Source organism: Pelmatolapia mariae, linkage group LG12 (assembly GCF_036321145.2).
Source record: "Pelmatolapia mariae isolate MD_Pm_ZW linkage group LG12, Pm_UMD_F_2, whole genome shotgun sequence".
Taxonomy (NCBI): domain Eukaryota; kingdom Metazoa; phylum Chordata; class Actinopteri; order Cichliformes; family Cichlidae; genus Pelmatolapia; species Pelmatolapia mariae.
This window is the reverse complement of record NC_086237.1, coordinates 5865016-5889539: the sequence shown is the minus strand read 5'-3', so window position 1 is coordinate 5889539 and position 24524 is coordinate 5865016. Positions and strand designations below refer to the sequence as shown.

General features: G+C 42.9%; 1 protein-coding gene across 1 annotated transcript in view; it reads left to right on the top strand.

Annotated features, from left to right (window-relative positions):
* The window catches only part of LOC134639123 (neutrophil cytosol factor 2-like), a 27531-nt gene extending 3100 nt beyond the window's left edge, over positions 1-24431 (top strand). The window contains exons 3-17 of the mRNA XM_063490185.1: positions 335-509; positions 871-953; positions 2199-2307; positions 2827-2961; positions 3582-3689; positions 4896-4955; positions 5032-5069; positions 5180-5318; positions 8830-8898; positions 9188-9275; positions 18309-18397; positions 19467-19627; positions 19840-19948; positions 24044-24167; positions 24310-24431. Coding sequence (XP_063346255.1) covers positions 335-509; positions 871-953; positions 2199-2307; positions 2827-2961; positions 3582-3689; positions 4896-4955; positions 5032-5069; positions 5180-5318; positions 8830-8898; positions 9188-9275; positions 18309-18397; positions 19467-19627; positions 19840-19948; positions 24044-24167; positions 24310-24419 — 1597 coding nt within the window. The 3' untranslated portion in view covers positions 24420-24431. The remainder of the gene's footprint in view (positions 1-334; positions 510-870; positions 954-2198; positions 2308-2826; positions 2962-3581; positions 3690-4895; positions 4956-5031; positions 5070-5179; positions 5319-8829; positions 8899-9187; positions 9276-18308; positions 18398-19466; positions 19628-19839; positions 19949-24043; positions 24168-24309) is intronic.
* The last annotated feature ends 93 nt before the right edge of the window (positions 24432-24524 follow it).

Below are 24524 nucleotides of genomic sequence, written 5' to 3'. Positions count from 1 at the left end.
CTATATCTCTATCTATCTATACCTATTTTTAATGTAATGCACCAATATGAGACATAAATATTGTGCTTGCACAACGAGAGTTTAAAAGTGATATTTGTTATCAGATTTTAAGGGTTTCCTGTTTTGTTCGTATTGGGTCATTTTAATTAGAATATGTATAAATTATTTTTCTATGCATGAATAACTTTATAACCGCATTAAGTAACTGTGATAAAATCATCTGCTTTGAGAGTAAATACGGAAATGTAAAAAAAAAAAAAAATCAAATGTCACCTGTTGCAGATTGATATCAGAGTGTCTCTCTCTGTCTTGTATTTCCACTCCTGGCTTACAGAATGCTTTACACTGAGTTACTGCAACTGTGGCAAAATTCGGTAGAGGCTGTGGATGCTAAGGACTGGCCAACAGCTCTGGCCAAACTCAATGAGATCAGTGAGCCCACTTCTCGCACGCTGTTTAATACTGCCTCATGTTACCTGGCCCTGGGGCAGCTGGATTTGGCCTTGAAGGTGAGTCACTCTAAATGATTGAAACGGAAAAGTCTATAATCTATAACCAGTGGCTGTCAGGGATTACTGGTTATTTCACAAACGCTGTCAAATCAGTAAACGTCCTGGACTTTCCAGGTTGCACTCTAAATGAGCAAACTGAGCATCATATGTGGATCATTGGTGTGTGTGTGTGTGTGTGTGTGCGCGTGCGTGCATGCGTGTGTGTGTGTGTGTGTTTGAGAGAGAGATAAAGAGAAGGAGTGAAGATGAAGAAAAACGTACAAAGAAGGTCAATAAAAAGCTGTCCATGCGTTATTATTTACTATATCACTCCTGAGTATATACACATGATGTCGTCTTTCCCCTCTCTGGTATCCAGGCTTTAGACTTAACCATTGCTAAGGATGAACGCCTTGCTGTCGCCTTCTTCCAGCGAGGAGCAGTGATGATGGAGATGGGCAGGTAAGAAGGACCATTTCTAACTAACTCGTAGTCTGTGTACATATTACCATTTCTCAAAAAGACGCTGTGTAAAGTGTCAACATAAACGAGATGTGATGATTTATATACGGAGAGAGTCAGACTGACAGAAGGCTACGCTTTCAGGAACACTCACCCAGTAATAATTCCTGATTATTCAGCTAAAGTCCGAACAGGACTGGATCCTAGAAAGAGGGTACATCCTGAACAGGTCAGTCCATCTGAGTGCTAACACAAAGAGACAAACAATATTTAGTTTTTAATATGATGGATTATTAATAAGATTTAAATGAGAGCTAAACATAAAATCTGGTAATAGTTGCTAACGCTCGACTTCATGACAACTTAAAATTTTGCCCAATAAATGTGAACAGATAGGCAGAGAACAGGATGTGCCGAAATACACAATTTTTAAAAAATCATATAATTCATCCATCATATGCAGTACGCCACATGTTAATTCACTAAATACATTAAAGAGTGTATTAGATGAGGAGTATGGGAGAGGCCCTGTGGACCATTGTGGCAGAAAGCTGGAACAGACAATAAAACTATTGTGAAATTTTCCTTTGTACTGATACACCAGAGATCCTCACAGGTGTGGGAGGTGGGCTGGGATTAGTTCCTGGCAACTCATTTCGACCAACTGAGGAAAAAATATCTAAAACTAAAAAACAGTCAGAGATTACGTTAAATTTGAAAACAGCTTATTGGAAAATCTGAAAAACTAAAAAAACCATTTACATCATTCTTCACTAATGAATAACACCACTTAAATGTGTAGCACCTCGCATCATCATCAGCATTACATCATATGCTCCACACAGACAATGAAGAAGAAAAACTGTTAAAATAAACCAAATAAAAAGACTGTAACAAACCACGGCAGACCCGACCGGGTGCTCGTGCTCTTCAGCGTACGTTTGCTCTCCTGGTTGCTGCTACACACAAACGACTGCAGCTTTGCAGCTCACAGCTACACACACTGTAAACAACAACACCACAGCAGGACCCAGTGCACACAGCGGCGCCGCAGACCACGCCCCGCCACACTGATGTAATATGAAAACATGAAACTACGAAAGACGTTCATGTATTACTAAAACATGAGAAAGTATGACAGAAAGGTTTGGCGCTGGTGTGGTATCTATGTGATTATATTATTTATACATTGTGTGCTATTCAGGTTTTTAAATATACTGCCTGTATTTCTTTCTCTCTCTCCAGGTTGGAAGAGGCTCTATCTGACTATATCTGGGCACAGAAACATATGAGAGAGAACGTAGTGATTGACTACAAACAGCTGGGACTGAGATTTAAACTGTACAGCTGGCAGGTCTGACATTCAGCCTCACCTACACACACCTCAACACAAGGACACATCATCATCAAGGATTTGGTTCAGTGCACATTAAAACAGCATAAAAAGGAAATTCAGCCCTGTGCTGTCTCATCACCACCTTTGTGTAGTTCAAATATCAGCCACACACCTGTGAGCTGTCAAAGCCTCATTAATGGAAGAAGACACACGTGATGGTTTTGTTACTGGTTCCAAACAACAGTGCAACTGTGTGTGCCACTGTGAGTTTTAAACATTTCATCATCAGATACAGTCAGCATAATGTAAACTACATAACAGCTGTGGTGGATGTCCAGAGAATCGAGAATCATACATATCCAGGTTTACCAGCTCAGTTGCTACTCAGGGCAAAAAGTTACCCAGCGCTCAGCGAACACCTAAAATAAAGCAGTTTCGTTTCATTTTAAATGCCAAATCTATTTTGAAGAAACAACCTGTCATTCACCAGAAATTGTTTGAATACACTAAAATGGGTAACTGTGATATGTTCCCAAGGTGTTATACAATGCAGCAGCTGTGTATTGTCAGATGGGCCAGTGGGAGCAGGCCAGAGACGTCCTGCTGTCAGCCTCCCAGGAGAAAGGACCAGGACGAGGGGGGAGCATGGAGGCAGCTTTGGAGAGCATCAGGGTGAGTTCATTTGTTTTTAGTATTTGTAGCTGTTTTTAGGTTTAAGGTTAAAGACTACTTGGTACAATCCTGGTTTAGCTGAAAAAAAAAAAAAAAACCCATTGGAAAACTGAACATGTCACAAAGTTTCCATGGGCCTCAGGTTTTGTGGTTACCATGGTATTTATTATTATCCAATCAAATGGACCAGCAGTGAGAATTTTACATGACAAATGACTGCAGAAAGTGCCGATGGAGTCACCTGTTGCTTTAAGAGCACCTGAACAAAGGACCTTTACCACCGTAGGCTTGCTCTGTGCTAGTTTTAGGTCAACAAATGCTTTATAGAGTTTCACAAAGTAAAAGACTGAAGTGGTTTAAATAAAACAAATATTTATTATTCTAAAATAATATTACAGTAAGACTCTACTGTCGCTAAGTAAATCCCAAAAGTTGATTCTGTTCATCTGGACGTAGAGTTTTCAGGGGGAGAAACGTTTCATCAGCAGCAGCTGACTGCAGGTTTCCAACCTTATAAACGGGATATTTGCACAATGACTGACACCAGCACCACTGAATGAACACGGTGCTGGGAGGTCAGTTTATGATCATAAGACTCTTTACTATAACTTTAAAAACAGAGTAAGCAGGCCCTGGATCCTCTCCTGGTACCTGAGGGTGTGGTGTTTCGTCCCAGGAAACAGGATGTGGAGCAGCTGCAGCAAAGAGACTTCCTGGGAAAAGCAACGGTATGTAGAGAGTGCTTGTGGTACACGTGTTTATCCATCCATTCGTTTTCTTCTTACCCTCTTATCCCTGCCGTCACACAGTGAGAAGGCAGGGCACACCCTGGCCACGGTGCCAGCCTGTTGCAGGGCTAACACATTTAGAATCACTAATTAACAGTTCAGTTCAATTTTAACGAGATAACGAGAGGATGGGCAACAGGTGGAAACGCAGCTCGAATCAATCATACAGTAAGAGGACAGAGGAAGCAAAACAGAACACGATACACACAAAATAAACTAGAAACAGATGCAGAGAGAGGACAGAGACAAGACTAGGAAGACAAGCACAAAGACACTGAATGAGACATAGAGAGAAGATGCAAAAGGAACTAAACAACCTCAATTCAATCTGCATCTGTCATGTTGAGTGCTATGCAGCAGGCAGGAAGGAGGACTCAAGTGCAGCACTTGTAGAGGGAGAGTTAACTTAATGCGCCGCTTTATTCACAGGAACAACAACTTGGCAAAGAAACGAACTTCACAAAACAAACCAAAACCTCAAAAATGAAACCTAGACTGAACTCAGAACATGACGGGAGAAAACACAGCACAAACCCTAACCTTCAAAGTAAAACAGGAAACACACCGACTGAACTTACAGACACAGACTCAGAGACACAAGCTGACCCGGACAGGCACAGAGCCAACACGAGGACAGAGGCTGAACGGCGAACAGGGAATGTCAAAATAAAAGAAGGAGCACAGAGAACAGAGGAAGCATCAAAACCTAAGAACCAGAAATGCACCAGAAACATAACAAGAATTAAACCGAAACATAAGATGATATTAATCAAAACAACAACACTGAGCCACCAACTCCAGGACAGCATCGAGAGCGACATACAACATAATCAGAAAAAAAACTAAACGACATAAATGACTGTAAGAAAACAAGGTTCAAAAGTCCACAAACACAAAATACTGAACTATGACCATTTGATTATTGAAGTGATTAAGATGTGCCCTTAAAATAAGCTTAAATTAATCCTGGCACATGTATCATGTTATTTTAACCCAAACAAACCAATAAGTGTAGGTCATTAGTGTAGGTCAAATAAATATAAACGTAGGCCCTGACTAAATGTATGACAGCTGAATTATGACTAAAACACATCATTTAAACTGCACGTTATATATTTATTCATGTGTAATGCTCTCCCTTTGCAGGTGATTTCCTCTATGATACCCAATGATGATTTTGGAGGCTTTGAGCCTTTGAGGCAGCAGGTGAGCCTGACCACAGCGTATGTGTGACGTTACTGTGAGCTGCTGCAGATGCTAACTGTCATTGTCCTCTGCACAGAAACCCGGCTTCTACGAGCCTAATGTGGATGGAGCTCAGTGAGTTTGTTATGTGATGACACAGAATATGTGTGTGGGTGATGCTACTACAAGGCTACAGTAAAGCAGTGCTTGTAGATATGCAGCTTATTTTGTCTGTTACCTGTTAGGGATTCTCGATACATGCAGGTGCGTGTCCCTTACATGGCCCGAGGACCAGGACAGCTGACGGTGCCCGGAGGTGCTATGGTGTTTTTATTTGGAGAGGAGAACAGAGATGGGATGGCAACTGTCATATATGATGGACAGGTGAGGAGTGACCTGGAATCTGAAAGAATGAAAGAGTATTTTGAATCTGACAATATGAATATTATAGTAAATGGATTTAATCACTTTTATTTAATCAGCAAAGATTCAAGAACATGGAAGAGACAATAAAAGTGAAACTTTAATTCAAAATAATCTGTATTCAGTTTCTCTCTGGATGAGTTTGAAGTCAAAACCTTTGTTAATATGTGCAAAAATTAATTATGTGCTGATTGCAATGGTACTGATAAAAGTAGTAGATGGTATTTCAGAGCTCTTAACATATTTTTGCAACTTATCTCTTTGAACTGGTTCATTTAAAATGAAATGAAAAGTGTGAAGTTATACCACAGTTTAAGACTACAGGCCAGCATCACTCCTCTCCCAATGTTCTAACATTATTGTAATCATAAATATGATTAAAACAACCACAGTCAGTTTGGATTCACAGCAGAGTTCAGCTTCAGCTGCAATAACTGAAGCAATGGAAACAATGACAGATGCACTGGACCTGAAACGATCTGCAGTCAGAATATTTATTGATTCTAAGAAAGCAGTTTAATCACTTAATACTACATAAACTACAGTTTAATGGCAGAAAGGAAATGACACGTTCAAGGTTTATCAAACTTAATATTATTAGCGGATACTATTTTTTTTTCTGGGAATAATTACGAGAAGCTTATTAATGTAAATAATGAATTGAGACAGTTAAAATAATGGATGGATAGTAATAAATGATCATTAAATCTTAGTACAACAAAAGTAATGATATTTGGTAACTATAAGGTGAATGACACAGATACAGGTAGAAAATGAAAAACTGAAATGCTAAAGGAGACTAAATTCTCAGGATTGATACAATAAAATCAGACACGTGCAAAACAAAGTGTCCAAAAGCATCTGAGTCATGAACAAAATGAAACAGGTTCTAGATATAATTGTATCTCTAGACTGTATTGTTCTCCAATTCTTCTGTGTTGACCTTCTTGTGTCACGGTGTGGGGGAAATAATTATAAAAATGCAGAAAATACTCTTTTAATATCACAAAAAGGGCAGTTTGTATAATACACAACGCTTTGTATCTTCATCATACAAAATTCATATTTTTACAGTCAAACTTATAAACACTTCGTGACTTGATTAATTACAGCACAGATAATGTTTAGAGCTAGAAGTAATCTATTACCAGTCGGTATCCTTTTAACCAGAGAGATCAAGGCTACAGTATGAGGGGGCATGAGGATTTTAAAGTGCACCTGGTGAAAACTACTAAGGAAAGTTTTTGTGTGTCTGTGTGTGGGGTTAAATTGTTGAATGGGTTAGGGGCTCTGCACAAGCAACGTGCAAATATCCAGACATTTAACTCAGTGTGTAAAGATATGGTTTTCATGCAGTACAGGGATGAGGGCAGCATGAAGCCACAAAAGGTGTTTTCAACATAGATATGCCCGATGTGATAAGTTATCACTGTTATAAAACATATTACATAGAAGCTGCACAACTACATGACTGAGCTATGAATATGTGAATGAGGTGGGAGTACATAAGTGTTACTTCTTCCCACTCCTCCTTTTGGAGCACCTGTTGTACTAGAAAACAATATTTTCCTTCCTGTATATGCGCTCTATCTTATGACTCCAAGATTCCTTACAGTATGCATTTAATGTCACTGAGAATAAACAGCTAGTTAGACAGAATGTTTTTTGCCCAGTAGGTTTTTGTAGCCTCATAAAATAATCAAAAGAAAAAGTATCTGATTACTCTCAGCAGTTTATAAGTGAGAAGTCATTTTGAGTATTCAATTCAATGCAATTCAGTTCCATTCAAATGTCTTATATAGCACCAATTCACAACAGCAGTTGCATCATGCTGAGCCTCTATAAGTCAGCACTTAATGACAGCAGGAAGGAAAAAAAACAAAATTTAACAGGAAGAAACTTCCAGCAAAACTAGGCTCAGCTAGGCCGAGAGAGAGCTGCACAAGAACGTTAATCCAAGCTGTCAAAACAAAGCTGCATCTTACCAAACACTAATAACTACATACTGTATTATTTAAAAATAAATAAATATTGGAACTGTTGAAAGGGGGATCAGCCTCGACCCATCTGAAACAATACAGCAGGAATCCAGACCAGAATAGTCCCTGTCAGGTCAGGTCAAGTAGGTGTCCCATCAGCTGTGAGGCAGGCAGGAGTAGGACGGATGGACAAAAAGAGGCAGCTTTATTGCTGTGAAAAACTTAAACACTACAAACAAAAAAACGAAACCTAAACTGGAACCTAGGAACGGTGAACTGGGAAACTGTGTCCACAGAGAAACACACAGGAACGAGGAAGACAGAGGACTGAATACACAGAGGATAACGAGGGGATGAAAAACAGGAGGGAAAGATGGCTGGAACATAACGAGACAGGGAGGAAGCAAAACTGAATACACTAAACACAGGATGCGGGACTGTCAAAATAAAACAGGAACCAGGAGACACACTGAGACAGACCTGACACTGGGAAAGAAACAGACGTGGGAACAGAAAGGAAACAGACACAGGAGATAAACGTGGAACACAGGGGAGGTGCAGTAACAAGAAGCTAAAGGCTAGAGAACTAGAAATGCAAATGATTAAACTAGGAGGAGCAAGGAACCATGATGAACACTAAATCAAAAAACACTGGGTCACACACCCACAACCATGACAGCAGGGCTCAACGACAGTACTGTGAAAATCTCTGCTGTGTTGTTAAATTCAGAGAAGACCAGACTTGATCGTGTCATATTTCAGGCATTTCAGTGTCCCCAACTGTACTTAGACCTTTTCAGTTATGATCAGGTGATCCAAGAGTTAGTACAAGATTTGAATAACTCTTTGTCTATTTGTATGATACAAAAGGTTGAGTCTTTTGCAGATCTCTTCATTGGCTACCTTGTCAGGTTCGAGCAGATTTTAAGGTCCTGCTGGCTTTAAACAGATCGGCACCTTCATACCTCTCTGACCTTTTGCACCTTTATGTTCCATCCCGTGCTCTCCGATCTCAGGACTGACCTTCTAAAGGTTCCTAGAGCCAGAAAAAAGACTATCGGAGAGCGTGCTTTTTCTTTTTATGCCCCGTTTCTGTGGAACAGCCTCCCTCAAGATATTGGGCAGGCATGCTCTGTGGAGGTTTTTAAAACTAAGTTGAAGACACATTTCACCCTATCTTACATGTCTTAATTCTATGGCTTTGAGTTTTTACATTTTTACTGTTTTTTACTTGTATTGCTATGTATCGCTTTTCTTTTATTTATCTCTTTAGTTTCAGATAGTTGTACAGCACTTTGTTTGAAAGCGCTTTATAAATAAAGTTATTATTATTATTATTATTATTATTTATATTTTATATAAAGCTTAATATGTATTCATTCCTGCTCAGGTTCTTGAGAATGTATTCTTTTGCAGTCACAATACTGAGAATTTCTGTATACAAGCTTTATTTTTTATTGCTACAAATCTAATCTTTAGTCGTTTATTTGCAGAGAGGACTTCTGCCAGCATCCCTTCTTGAACCAGCAGATGTCAAGACGTCCAAAGGCAAAAAGGACACTGTAATATACTTCTCTTTGAATAACACAAAACACAGTATTTATGTTCATGCCGCCCATTTAAGAGATTTAATGGAGACACTTTACAGATTGATCAAAATGACATTCTTGCTAAGTTCTTCTCTGCTTCACCCACCGAGATGAGACAACACAACTGTTGTGTCTGGTGACATTAAATGGTTTAAAGGCAATTTCAACAAAAAATACAAGCTTCTGCTCAGTGACAAATCTGTTTTCATTGTGGAAAGAAAATTCTTCGTTACTTATTCTCCTGTTCTGCTTCCTTCCACAGAGAATTCCCAGTGGGATTCCCCTCCCACCAGGACTCAAGCCACCCACTCGCCCACAGTCTCAGCATAGTCCTGCAGCTCCTCCTCAGGGTAAAAATCAATCACACTCACACTCTGGTTTATCTTAAACCTTTTCACCTTTTTTCATTTCATTTGCTCCTTCAAAGCAACTCTCCGCTGTAAGAGATCATCCCAACGTTACAGCAATGTTTTCTCTGTGTTTGGTCTCGTGTCTTGGCTTCATGTTTGCCAGATGGTCCCCGTAATTTTAATCTTCCTGGAAGATTTTCTTAACATAAAATATAAAAATACAAAATCTTTATGATGAAACTTGTAACTATGGTTGTAATCACAGTACTCTTAAGATTTACAGTTGTATTACATTGTTAACAAGACGGACATGAAACCAGGAAATGGATTACTGTGTGATTTTTTTTTTTTAAAGTAAAAAAAATTCTTCTGCCAAATTGTTGTATATGAACGATAACAGCCACCAGTTTGTTTCATGCTCTGATGAACAAGGATAAAATATTTACCATTTATCAGCTCATACATCCAACAACATGAATGCTTCAAAAGCGTCAACATCAGCTCTTCTCTGACAGCATGGTGGGAGTTTCTGAAGTTGACAGAGTCTTCATTAATCCCATGCAAACGTACACCTATCTGGAACAACCCTGACATATTACAAAACAATAATATGATAAACTTTTCAGATTGGAGTGGTAAAGGAATCAAATATTTAGAACATATATTAGAAGGAACAGAATTTATTTCATTTGACAGACTAGTTACACAATATGGGATCAACAAGAAAAGATTTTTAGAATATCAACAAATTAAATCCATAGTAAAAAAGAAATTTAAACCTGGTCAAGTTGAACTACAAACACCACCAAGTGTGGTTCAATTTCTTACTCTTAAAACCCCAAAATTACTTTCCAAAATATACAGAATGCTTTCTAAAACAGATGAATCAATATCACTTCCTATTGCAAAATGGGAAGCGGATTTATCAGTTAACTTAGACCAAAACTTCTGGTCTCAGATTTGCTTAAAAACCTTTCATCTAATTAGAAATCCCAGTCTTCAATTAATTCAATACAAAATACTACATAGAGTGCACTATACAGGTCATCGGATGTTCAAAATGGGCTTTACGTCTACCAACAACTGCTCACACTGCCAAACCAATTCACCGGACAATTATATCCACGCTCTTTGGTTCTGTCCACCAGTTCAGAAGTTTTGGCGCGAGATATGTGAAGACTTATCGAAGTGTCTGAAATGTAACATTCCAACTTCCCCTTTAGTGTGTTTGTTGGGCAGCTTAGATAATGTCACTACGGAAAAGAATATAGCCCATATGGTTTTCACTGCCCTATGCATAGCCAAGAAAACAGTCCTCATGAACTGGAAAAATAAAAATAATCTTAATTCTAACCAATATAGAAATGATCTATTAGATTACATTAGTCTTGATACAGCCTCTGCCACCACATCAGATCAATTGCTCTGGGCTCCTTTGATCAGCTCCATCACCTAGTGGGGGTGGGGGGTCATAGTTTGGTCCCACCTTTACTGTTGTGATTGGTGTGGGGGTAGGGACAGGCTTAGGGCGTCGGGGGGTTCCCCAGGAGCGTCTTCCTTGGGGGCTCAACCCGGGGTAGCGGTCATGGCCAATTAAGGGCTCTGTTGGCTCTTAGGTGACGGTTTCCTCGTGGCTGCATGCAGCGGGGCTAGGGGAGGGTCTGTGCTGACGGACGTGGGTTACTGACCTGGTAGCCTGGCTGCCCCTGGGTGGGTCCGGGACGGGCATGAGGTTCTGGGGGCGCTCGTCTCTGGGCTGGGGCCCTGGCCGGGCCTTGGGGGCTCGGGTCCTGGTTGGTGTGTTGCTGGGGTTGTGGGCGGGTGGGTGTATGGGGGCCCAGCCCTGGCGCAGGGTGCCACCAGTGCATCGAGCCACCTGGGGGGCTCTTCAACTGGTGGGGGAGGTTGTCACATCTTGCAGGAGCTTTCCTCTCTTCAGGAATTCTCTCTGCAGGAGGGGGAGATATAGGAGAGGTGGAGGAAGATCTCAGCCTGGGCGTCTATTGTTTTGTGTAGTCTGGAAGATGAGTGGATGATGGGGTGGGTGTAGTTTTCTCTGTGGTGGGGTCGGGTGGGCTGTCCCGGGCTCTGTCGGGCCGGGCGGCGCTGCTGCACTGGGCCCCGGTCCGGATGGGCCTGGGCCCCCTTTCCCTGGCGGTTTGCAGAGTGTGGGGGTGCCTACTGGGGTCAGCGGGGGAGCTGGCCCCAGGGAGGGGTCACTTGCCCCTCCCTTCCTTCCCTCCCCATCTCCAGCTGCCTCCCTCTTCCCGCTCCACCACAATCACCCACACATGCAGGGCCTTGGGGTAAAGGTGTGTCACCAGGGTGCAGGGGAGGCTTTCCCCCCCTCTGCCCCCTTCTGGCTGCCTGTGCCTCAATTTTATCTCACAACTTAGACATTCACATTACTCACACTCTCATAACACATACATATAGGATCTTGGGGGTGGGCACGCAACACGGACTCCAAATTACCATCAGGGTGTACAACCTCACCCCTGGCGTCGTTGCCCACCTCTCAATTTTAAATACACGTAGACATTGAGGGCTAGCAGGAGGGGCTATGCGCTTACCTGCTGCTCTCTGGCAGGTAGCTCCATGCCCTCCTGGGTTTTAAATGCACCTTAGAACACACATACATCAACACTACATATGAGCAGGTGGAGGGAGGTTTGGAGTCTTCTCACACCCCCGGTCTCTGCGGCCTGCTGGAGTGGGGGGGCTAGGAGGAGGAGTTGGCCGTCCGACTGGGGTCTGGAATGTGGGGCCTCCCTGCTGCTGCGGAGTCGGGGTGGTCTGCTTCTCCCCACCGCAGGGAAAAGGGTAACACCACCTGGGTCTGGGTGCAGTTTCCCCCTCCAGGGGCAAGGGTACCTAGACCTGGGGCTTAGAGTACGCTTGGAGAGTGTGATTGTGTATACAGTGTCTCTCTATGTCTGTCTCCACGTTGGGTGAGTGTGGAGTAATTGCATATGAGAGCATGAGGGTGGGAATGGATGTTTGTATCTGTGTGTGCCTGTTTGTCTGTGTCTATATGTCAGGTTGGGTATCAGACGCCACCTCTCTGGGGACATCTCAGGCCCTCCAAGGTATGGAGGCCTATCTCCCCCCACCACTCCCCCTGCCGGTGGCGGACGCCCTCAGACATCGGTGCATTGGTGGTTCTTTGTGTCCGGGGATGGGCGTCCAGGTACACACCAGCTCACTCCTGGTGGCTGCTTATCGGGGCCTGGACCGTGGGGATCGCTCGGGCCACTTTGGGGATGGGGTGCCCTCGGCCTCTCGGCCTGGGGCTCGGTCACTCTGGCACAGCTGGCTGCCGGCGGAGCTCACGGGCACGTCACTGCAACCCCCCCCCGGCTTCTGCTCCGCAGCTGCTGAGTGACCCCTCATCTGGGCTCTCCTCAGCTCTTTCTGGGATAGTGGCGTGGCTGCCCCTCTGTTGGTCTTCCTTGGTCTCTTGTGTTCTGGGGGTCTCTGGATGTCTGGAGCCTGGATCTCCTCCATACCTGCTTCATGCCCTGGAGGACGGGGCAGTGGCCCCCCCACACCCTCTAGCAGATCATTGCATGAAGGAACCTTTTAAATACAAGCGCGCTCATGCTCACAGGTGTACACACGGGTGCTCACACACACAAACTACACCCTTTTTGGCTCCTACCTCAAAGCACACTGTGCGCTGTCGATCTTACGTGCTGCACAATAATGTTTAATATTTAGTATTTACTGTTATATTCACATAGATCATTGTGATGTTGTTCATTCTATTACTCTCGTTTTCTTCTGCTTGTTTTTTTTCTTTCTCAACAGGTGATCCAGGTGATTGATAGATGTATTTTTTGTCTACTTATTCTGTTGGTTTTTGTTTTTTGCCCTTTATCCCCGTCCCTCTTCTCAGCTGTTTTTCTTTCCCTCTTTCTTTCTCCCCTTTCTTTCCCCCAGTCAAGTCTGTCCCGTATTCAGCAAGTGAAAATAAAATAAACAATAAAAGGTGAATCAAATAGACCATTACGGCAAGGCTGGGATGGTCCATTTGGTAAAGTAAATCCGTTGGGCATCTTTCTTCGCCTTTAGACAATAATTCTGATGGCAAAAGAACCAAACGGGACAGGCAAAAAAAAAAAAAAAAAAAAGGATAAAGTATTAAAATGTCTGCTGACATGGCAACATAAATTGGTATAGCTGTTTTGTACTAGTACTAACTTTTGGATACCTGGAGTTGCACCACAGATGAAGTAGGAAGGTGCATCCTCCTCACAGACTGAATTAGTACAGAAAAGAAAAGCTTTGTAAAACACAGCAGCCATATTTGTGTCAGTTTTGCTGGTGAAAGAGGACCTAGAATGCAGGATCAGAGCAGGCAGGGATAAAACGAGAATGGCCCTTTATTGGAGGCATAATAGCAAATAAACAGGAAGCAGTAAAAATGCCAAACTCCATGAGAAACTTTGGAAATGCCAGGGAAACACTTGGAGGATCTGGGGAACAGTAAGAAAGAGAAATGCTAACAGTATCCTAAGTACACTACAGATTAAAGAACACAGTGTGATGTGAAAAAGAAAAAGGGACTAAGGGTAACAAAGGATGTAAACACATATAAAATAATTAGGGAGGGGGAGACACCATGGAGCAGAGCTGGAACTAATCAGGGAAACAAAACAGGGCAAACAATGCTAAATAGAAACTATGCTAAATAGAAACTATGCTAGTTGGCTTTTGCCATTGCCAACTTGTTCTGAAAATAGATGTGATGGCGAGGGGTCATTTGACTGTTAAACTTCATGCTCACTAACCAGTGACTTGACAAACATAAGTCATTAGCCAGTGGTCATATTCTGAAAGAGAAAATCCTTTCTGACACTTTAAATGAACAAAATTTATAAAATGAACTTCTTTTATTTCATGAAATCAGTAATGATCTGATGTGTAACCAGGTGTGGGCAATTCATTTTCCCACAGGGCCATATGACAAACTGGGTCTGCTGTGAAGGCCTTATGAAGTTTTTTGTTGACCTGATTTCAGACCCATTGGAAAAATCAATTGCACCTCTGCCATAAACTAATCAGGAATGTCTTTTCCAAAATAAACTACTGGTATCACCCTGTGGTGATCATTAAAGCTAATGCAGATTTTGTTAAGGTACTTCTGTACTTATGCATATTCAATAAGCCTGTGCATGTTGTGTTGATAAAACACAATTGAAACATGTTTAGATGAAGTAAGGTGAGCTCTTGAAATATTTTAATCCTTCACAATTTTGTCATTTTATTCCAACACTATTCATTAACTTTTACCACAGTACTACTTGGTCACTTAGATACTACATGTTGTCTTCATATTACATAATGTTCAACAAAGTCTAGAGTCTGGTTAACATAAAAGCTGAATGGATTTACAACCACTACCATCCTCCCATCTTTTTCCGGGTTGCAGGGGTATAACCCAGAAGTGATAGGTTAAGCCACCTGGATAGCTCACCAGTCTATCACATAGAGACAAACAACCACTTACATTCACACTTTAGGGTAATTTGGAATCACCAATTAACCTAGCTCTAATAACTGCATGACTTTTAACTGTGGGAGGAAACCAGAGTTCTCAGACAGAACCACCACAAACTAGCCAGATTGTGGATTTGAACCCATGTTCTTGCTATGAGGCAACAGCACTAACCACCACGCCACTAAGCTGTCAATCGAGGCTCAACAAAAGTAGGAAAACTGTCACGGTCTGGCTGGCAGACCGTGGGGATGTGGGGAAGGAGGACCCAGTCGCGGTACTCTGTGATGCAAACAGTGCGTTTATTTACAGTGATGGAAACAATAACAGTAAATCCCCGTGCTCTCCCGTGACTCCCGTGTCGTGTCTTCCCAAAAAGTCCGTGCTCCGTGTTCTCCACTCTCGTGTGTCCACACACACCCCGTGCCTACTGCCCTCCGATGTTCCACGCTCCTCCTGAGGGGAAAATAACAGAGGCAGCCGTCAAGACACTTAATTCCAGTAGGCATACACTCACAGACTTAACTAAGCAGAAGACTAACGTGGAGTCCCATGGAATGATCCCGCACCGGTGGGAGCTCCAAGACTCTCCTAAGTAGCTCCCCCGACGAGCCCTGATCAGCGGCAGGTGTGTAGCTTCGGGTGTGGCCAGTCCCCTAGCAGGGCCACACCCACCAGGCCTGAAGGCACCTGTAAACCAGTGTACATACACACCTGCATCCATACACACACACACTCACATCTACAAGCATGGAAAAGAGCAGCAGCAACACCAAAAATACATATAATATCACCAGTCCAAGACTGCCCAGGGATCCTGGGTCGCTCAGACCCAGGACCCTGACAAAAACTATGATTTCAAGGCTTGATGCAGAATTTTTCCGTACGTTTTTGTCCTTGACAGGTTAAACCACAATAAATAGTGTATAGCATACATGGTGTGTGTAGTTGTCTGCCTTTTAAAACTCCAGTGATTTTCCTGCAGTTTGAAATCTCGTGCGATCTTGTGAATTTCTTGAGTCCAGGCAACTAACCACTCTCACTAGATTGTATCAGGTCATCTCAACAAGAACAAATTAAGTTGTTGAATTTCATAAAGATCCTACATGATTTAATTACGTTCAAGATAGAAACATGAAATTATTTTCAAATTACAAGTTAGACTTTTGATGCATTCTCAATCATCCAGGAAAGTAAATCTCCAAAAGTTGAATCTGTTCATCTGGACGTAGTGTTTTGTGGGAGAAACGTTTCGTCACTCATCCAAGTGACTTCTTCAGTCTCAGCTGACTGCAGGTTTCAATCTTATAAACAGTACATTTGCATAATGACTGAAACCAGCCCACTGAAGGAACAATGGGCTGGGAGGTCAGTTCCTCCATCATAATTATACAAATTCTCATGACCACTGATCAAAGAACACTGATCAATGGCCATGAGTACCATTCACAGAGAGTTGGGGAATGGCTGCAATCACAGCATTGTAAGATGGTGACAGATGTACCCTTAGGCCCCCTCCTTGATTCAGAGATGGTCTTTCCCTTTTCACGTAAATGGCCTCCTTGACTCCGTGCTCAAACCAGCGTTCCTCCCTGTCCAGGATGTGTACATCCTCATCATTGAAAGAGTGTCCACTGGCCTGTAGGTGTAAATAGACTGCAGAGTCCTGGCCTGACGAGGTAGCTCTTCTGTGTTGTGCCATCCGCTTCGCCAGAGGTTGTTTGGTTTCCCCGATGTATAAATCCTGGCAATCCTCCTGCACTTAACAGCGTACACTATGTTACTCTGTTTGTGTCGGGGGACCCGATCCTTGGGGTGAACCAATTTTTGGCGCAGCGTGTTTTGGGGTTTAAAAGCCACAGAGACCCGGTGTTTAGAAAAAATGCGTCTCAGCTGCTCCGATACTCCTGACACATATGGGATCACTACAGGTTTTCTCTTGGGCAGCGGTTGTCCTTCTCTCCTGGATCGGCTGGAGCTTTCTTTAGGTGCCTTCCCAGCTTTGACAAAAGTCCAGCTGGGATAACCACATTTACTCAGGGCCTTCTTGATGTGCTGTTCTTCTGCCTCCCTGGCCGCTGTGTCAGTGGGGATGGTGTTCGCTCTGTGTTGTAGCGTCCTGATGACACCCAGTTTGTGCTCCAGTGGATGATGAGAGTCAAACCTTAGATACTGATCCGTATGGGTAGGTTTACGGTACACGTCAGCTTTTAGATGTCCCCCATTACTGATGGAAATCTCACAGTCTAAGAAGGCTAACCTGCCACTTTTCATATCCTCCCTGGTGAATTTGATGTGTCGGTCCACCGAGTTAATGTGATCCGTGAAATGTGGTACGTCTTGAGATTTGATTTTCACCCAGGTGTCATCCACATATCTGAACCAATGGCTTGGTGGTGTTCCAGGGTAGGATAGCAAAGCCCTCTTTTCCACTTCTTCCATGTACAAATTGGCCATGATGGGTGAAACTGGGGAGCCCATGGCACACCCATGTTTCTGCCTGTAGAACTGACCCTTGTATGTGAAGTAGGTGGAATGAAGACACAGTTCAAACACACTTGGTCGATGCTGAGAGTGGTCCTGTTGCTGAGGTTGGGGTCATCCTGTAATCTCTTACGGACTACCTCCAACGCTTCCGTGACTGGGATGCATGAGAATTTGCATAATTAAGACTGACCTCCCAGCCCATTGTTCCTTCAGTGGGCTGGTTTCAGTCATTATGCAAATGTACTGTTTATAAGATTTGGGGAAACCTGCAGTCAGCTGAGACTGAAGAAGTCACCTGGATGAGTGACGAAACGTTTCTCCCACTGAAAACGTCCAGATGAACAGAATCAACTTTTTGGAGAAAGTTAGACTTTTGTAAATGTAACATCCATCATTTTTTTCAGTGTAGGCTCAGCTGTCTGTTAGAACAGAGAGCGCACAATTACACAATCAGTCCCAGCTCCTCTGATAGCCTCCTGGCACTGCCCCCCGAACTCACTGCAACACAACTGTGCCATAATCCATCTACTGTTGGCTGAAGCCTTGTCATAAATAGTCAGATTTCAGTTCAAATTGTTTCAGTGTTCAGTAAAGGTCAGGAGAGAGGTGCAACGTGTGTGTGTGCAGCAATCTGTAAAACAAGGTGGAGGCTGTCTCGTGATTTGGGGCTGCATCTCAGCCAGTGGTGTTGAGGGTCTTGTCAAAATGGATAAAATTGTGAATGCAGAAAAATACATGAATATTTTGATGCGCTACACAGTATCATGGAAGATTGTCTGTGCCTTTGTGTAATGGATGATGCTAACTCACACACTGTACAGCTCTTAGGATGGTTTTCCATGAAATCTACTTTACTGGTAATATGTGTTTGGTGAGTTGTTCTTTTTAGTTGTATTGTTGGAAGATAGAGCCTGCACTGAAGACTGGAGATAAAACAATGATTAAAAAAATCATTGCTGGTTCTAGTGGCACGAGCTTCAAGCTTCAAGTGGGCTTTCATCCTTTTTGTGTTTGCTGATATGCACTTTACTGTGGTTTCCCTGCAGGACGTCTTACCTCAGACACACCTCCTCCATCTTACATTACTGCCACCCACTCTGAGACTCCCAAATACACAGCCAAAGCACGAGACCAGGTAAATCCTCCTTCGAAAGATGAAAGCCGATGCACTGAAAGAAGGACTCACAGCTGAGTGCCTTATATATCTGGCCTCGGACACACAAATGCACACACTTTTTTCCCTGATCTAAATATAATAAGTTTTGTGCATTTGAAGAAACCGTTTTGTAAAGTTGAACTTAACAGCGTAATGTTGATTTGTTCCAGTTAAGTCACTGTGACACTGGAGGAAAGCAGAGGAGTTTGATTTTGGAGTAAATATTCTCATGTGACTCTCGTCCTGACACGTGAATATTGGTGCTGCTGGTTAAACAGCGTTGTGAGGGTTTCACTTTGGGCTCTGATATGAATTTTTTGCTAAATTATTCAGGTGAGTAGAGAGAAGTCTTTGAATCAAAAGTCAAACAACAACAACCACAAAACATTAAAACCTAGTAAGATTCCTGAAAATCAAATGATCTTCAGTCGTTAGACAGTTTGTTGAGATTTCTCGACACAGCGCATGCATGCAGTGCTGCAGTGCTGCAGATGTTTGCTGACACTGGTATGTTGTCATACCTGTTCTGAACTAAAACAAAACACAAATCTAAACTACTCACTTATTTGTTTGAGTTTCTTTTCAAAGTTATTTAACATACCAGTCAGCAGTGAAGCAGTTTTCAGAAACATGAAATAAGTCACTTAGCTAACAATTTAATTCCCATACAGCATTTAGAAATGTCCAGTACGTCATCAGTTGGCTGACAGTGAACAGCAAATTACGTCTGTACAGTAACACAACCAGTTACAGTAGTGTATAGCTCCAGCCTTTCCATGGAGCTCATCGTGTGTCTGCAGTAGCCGAGGAAGGACAAACCCAACACTGGGTATATACTGGGCCTCATGTCTCTTATGTTTGAAATGGCGACTGCAGATTCTCCCACAGATATAATGAATGAATGAGGGCTATTCAGTTGGTTGGCTGCAACCACACCACTACACAGGCAGCTTTAGTTTACAAACCTTAACAAAAATAGAGAAAAAAATTATATCTAAAAAACCTGTTTTCCAATGATTTATCTTTAGACGTGTTCTTGTATTCGTAGCATGCCAGCTCAGCTCAGAGAGCAGAGGCAGACTCTGTGGTGGTGAAGGTTCACTACATTTACACTGTGGCTCTGTCTGTCCCTCTGGACACGACATACAGTGAACTTAAGGAGCGAGTCGCAGAGAAATTGGACCAGCCGGCATCTCATCTGCGCCTCAGGTAACTGCACGGCTGTCGACCTGCTTTTGTCTGTTGTTAACAGAAGCTGACAAACAAATACCCTCCATCAGAGTAAGAATGTTACAGTGTGTACAGACATCTGACATCTACATCAAACATGAACAGGCAGAAGATTTTCATTTTCTGTCTTCTGCCTGCTCATATACCAGTTTTTCACCACTTCCTCTCACTCCCTCGTTCTCGCTCATTAGACGTAAGCACCATGGCTCCTGCGTGCTGACACCTCTGGATGGGGAAATCGAGTCAGCTCACACTGTGCAACAGTTGGCTGAGGCCGGCAGAGCTACCCTGTGGTGCCAGGTTTGTATCTAAACTCAATATGGTGGTGGAGGTGTCACAGCAACACTGCCACCAAATTCCCCACACATTATAAATGTTGTGTTAGTTTATGTTCATAACAAGGCAGGCAAGCCTGAAATGGTTTGGACAGGAAGAGAAAGGATGATTATAGTTTATAGTGGGCAAAGGATTTAAATATGGAACTGCAAGGCAGGAACAAAAGAGGAAGATTTATGGATGTAGTGAAATAGGACATGCACAAGGTTAGTGCGACAGAAGAGGATGCTAGGAAAGGGTGACACTGACACAGAAGATCTGCTGTGAAATAACTAAAAGCAGCAGAACAGAATCAGATACGAAGGGCATAGTAGTTAGCTTCATTGTCCCTGTCTATAGAGCCAGTGCTTGCATATACTGCACACTTTCCAAATGGACAGATTGCTACAAGGAAGTTGATGAATGAAAGACCACAACTACTAGTACCTTCATTCATTTACACTACCAGTCAAAAGTTTTAGAACTTTTAAATTCAGAATTATTCCAGTTATTTATTGCAATTCAAGTCATTCAGTCCAATCAAGAGCTTGAAATGGTACAAAGGTGAGTGGTGAACTGCCAGAGGATAAACAAAGGTACAGTTACTCAAAACTCAAAAATAATGTACATTTCAGAATTATACAAAAAGCCTTTTTCAGGGACAACATGGGTTAACAACAGTTTAAATCTGTTCAATCAATCAATCAATCAATCAATCAATCAATCAATCAATCAATCAATCAATCAATCAATCAATCAAAGCTTTATTCGTCACATGCAGGTTGCCCTGCAGTGAAATGGGACCCGCCCCCCGACCTTACATACACAACACAGGCATTACGTGGGGATACAAGTCAGAGATTGGTAGCGTTGGAGAAAAAAACATTGAAATGTACATTACAATGGGAAAGTACAAGAGGAAAAAAAGAGACCTCTTCTCATGCTGTGCTTCCATGGTAGGACAGCACGAGAACAGGAAACAAAAAAACTCACAAAAAAGCACATAAATGTCCACAGCACAACATTGTGAAGACATAACAAGCCACAAGGTTGGGTGTTGGGTGAGGAGTTATCTGAAGCGAACTCAGCAGCCGCCTCGCACAGCGCTATCTTTCCAGCGCGGCACGTAGACCCGCCGTGTTCCCCCACAGGAAACAAGCGTCGAAGGCGTTTGGAAAGGGAGGGGGATGAGTGTGTGCTTATCAGTGTGTATGTATGTGTGTGCGTGTCCATAGTTCAGCGGAGACAGTGTCCTTCGCCCTGCCAGGCTAAGTAAACAGTCTACCAGCCAACCCAGGTGGCCTTGTATGGAATGGGAAGGAACAGACTCAACACAGTCGTTATCAGGGAGTTTTTGTTCAGCTCCAGCCTTGAGCCCACAGCTGGCGCCGGAGGGGTACCGCATTATGATGGCGATTTTCTTCCAACAACTCATGAGAATTTCGAGCTGGTTTTTTTTTTAGCATTCCGACACTGGTCTCTCCATCTCCCATTGGATAGCTGCGAGTTTTTCCATGATGTTATTTACCCTCAATTCCGTGGTCTTGTCACTCTTTTGCTCACAGAGCAGATTCTGAGACCTCACGACCGCAGCCAACTGATCCGTGATGTATTCCAGCTTCCGCCCATAGGTGTTGATTTGAGCGGATTCTTCCCTGATGTGTCCCAATATCCGCTCAGAGATGTTATTCGGAGTATTCACTGCAGCCACAATTGCCTCCAAGCTCTTGACCATGTCCCCGTCTGTGAGCCCTTTCTGAGAAACTGCACCTCGTCCCGTCAATTCAATCTCAGCGGGCAGCTTTGTGGGGGTTTGAACAGCCGGTTCCGCTTTCTTAATTCTCCGATAAGCCAGGGCCAAGCCAGCTCCGATCAACAAGAACCCTGTTATCATGGTTCCGAATAGGTAGATATCTTCAGCGTCCTCGATCGACAGTCCCGCCAGGCACACGATCCTCCATATCTGCCACCCGTCCATCGTGTATCCGGCAGGGAAAGTCCCTCCAGGGCACTCGGGCTCTCCCAAGCCCAGACTTCTCGTTGAGAAGAGGGTGTCAATAGCATTCAGAGACCAGTTGATCAAATCCATAGTTCTCTTTAGGCACAGACTGTGAGAGAGTGTTCCAGGGAGGTGAGAAGAAAAAAAACACGAGACAAGACAAGGACATAAGCAGCTAAGCAGGGAAGATAGGGGAAAGGAGGAGAGGAGAAAAGTGCGACCGCCTTCGCTGAGAGCCAAACGTGCTGTTCTGCAGCAATGGAGGTTGATCAAGCCTTGAAAGCTGGTGCTACTAATTCCTGCAGATGTTCCAGCTTTTCTGGATTACTTCCCCCTCTGTCTGCATAAAAGCAGTGCTGAACACACTGTGGTGTTACTACACAAATGGGGGGAAAAGGCAATTAACAATGGAAGAGAGACAGACCATCATAACACTTATAAATGTAGGTCTGTCCTACAGAGAAACTGCAGGTATCAGTGAGGACAGTTTCCTTCACCATCCAAAGGCTCAGAAACAAACTGTGACAGGAAGAGGTCTGCAGACCCAAAGACACGACTCAATCAGAGGACAAGTTTCTGAGAGTTAACAGCTGTGTGATCGACGGCTCACAGGACAACAGCTTCAAGCAGCTTAATAGTGGTCGTAGTGAGAAAGTCTCAGTTTCAACTGTGAAGACTTTGAGGTGCAGGTTTGACAGGACGAGCTGCAGCAAGAAAGCCAGACGTCAGAATAAGACAAGAGGTTTGCCTGAGCCATGAAACACCACCACTGGACTACTGAAGACTGGAGGAAGGTATTATGGACCGAAACTAAATTTGAAATCTTCGGTTCATCACGCAGGATCTTTGTGCGCTGTCGAGTGGGTGAAAGGATGGATCCACAGTGTGTGGCATCAACTGTCAAACATGGAGGAGGAAGTGTGATGGTCTGGGGCTGTTTGCTGGATCCAGGGTCGGTGACTTGTACAGAGTGAGAGGCTCCCTGAACCAAAACAGCTACCACAGCAATCCATGCAGGACCCTCTGGTATGCACCTAGTTGGTCAGGGGTTCATCCTACAGCAAGATAATGACCCAAACGTAAGTCCAAGCTGTGCCAGAACTACCTCAGGAAAAAGAACAAGATGGTGAGCTTGAAAACATGGAGTGTCCAGCACAGTCTCCAGACTTAAACCCCATCGAGCTGGTTTGGGATGAACTGGACAGAAGAGTGAAAGCAAAGCAGCTACAAGGTCCACATTTATGGGAACTTCTGCTACAGATATGGGAGAAGATTTGATTTCTATTGTAGAATGAATGGCACGGGTTTGTTCAGCTGCTATATCTGCCAAAGGGGGCTACTTTGATGAGTCAAAGTTTAGAATACATTTTGGTCTATAAATTGATTCCATCTATCTATCTATCGATCGATCTATTCTGGTTTAGAATTTCCCCACAGTCTGTATCCTTCAAGCTCGGGTCCTCTACCAGAGGCCTGGAAGCTTGAGGGTCCTGCGTAGCTCTTCCCCTCCATGCATATATTTATATATGTATGTGTGTGTACTAACTCATTCAATAATTTTTCTTATTTTTATTTCTACAAAACTTTCATATGTTTTGTTCCATGTGTACATTTCAATGTGCACAAAAATGTGGAGGCAGTGTTTGTACAGAAATATGTGAAAAACTATCAAAGCTAAAGGCTTCAGATATTCACTGGTCCTTCTCACCAACAAAATAAATCAGGACATGTAATTTAGAGCAGATACATCTGAAATGTTGCAGTAATGACTTACTGAAATTTTTTAAAAAATCAAGCAGTCCTGTTAAGTCCCATATTTGAGCACATACTAGTACAAAATACTTTACACTGCAAAAGACAGCAAGTAACAATGTCTTAGTTATTTCAGCTTTAAATATTATATTTATCAATAATGCAAAAATAAAACACGAACATGAAATTTTGCCACACTTTTGAAGAAAATGCTATTTACATGTAACTGTTTGTCTTTTTGTGTCGAGTTGTAACACACACATGCTTCTGTAATTATATCTCAGCTAGTTTACAGGCTAGCTTACTCACACTGTGCTACTGAACTTCAGAAAGAAGATCCCCTGGCCAACCGTACGATCCTCTACCAGATGGTGGCCCTTTATGATTATGATACTCAGGGGCCAGAAGACCTGGAGTTCAGTGAAGGTGACACTATTGACATCCTCGGTGAAGGTGAGGCTCCACGGCTCAAAGTGAAACTTCTAATTATTGTTTTTGTCTGCAATTTGAAATGATGTTACAGTCCTGGGTCATCTGTTTAGATGCAAAAAGTATTAATTTCCTCTTTGTTTTTCTCTGTTACACTCATTTGTAGTTAATCAGGAGTGGCTGGAGGGACACTGTGCAGGAAGTATTGGGATTTTCCCCAGCTGCTTCGCCTACAGGGAGAATAACAATATCACTCCGAGCTCAGAGATTTTGTAATCAAAAGTTCATTGTTGCATTAATGTTTTAAAGCACCTATTATTCTATGAATTGTAACAGTTTACAGGCTTGGAACAACCAAACAGCTTACGAGGCTGTTAAGTG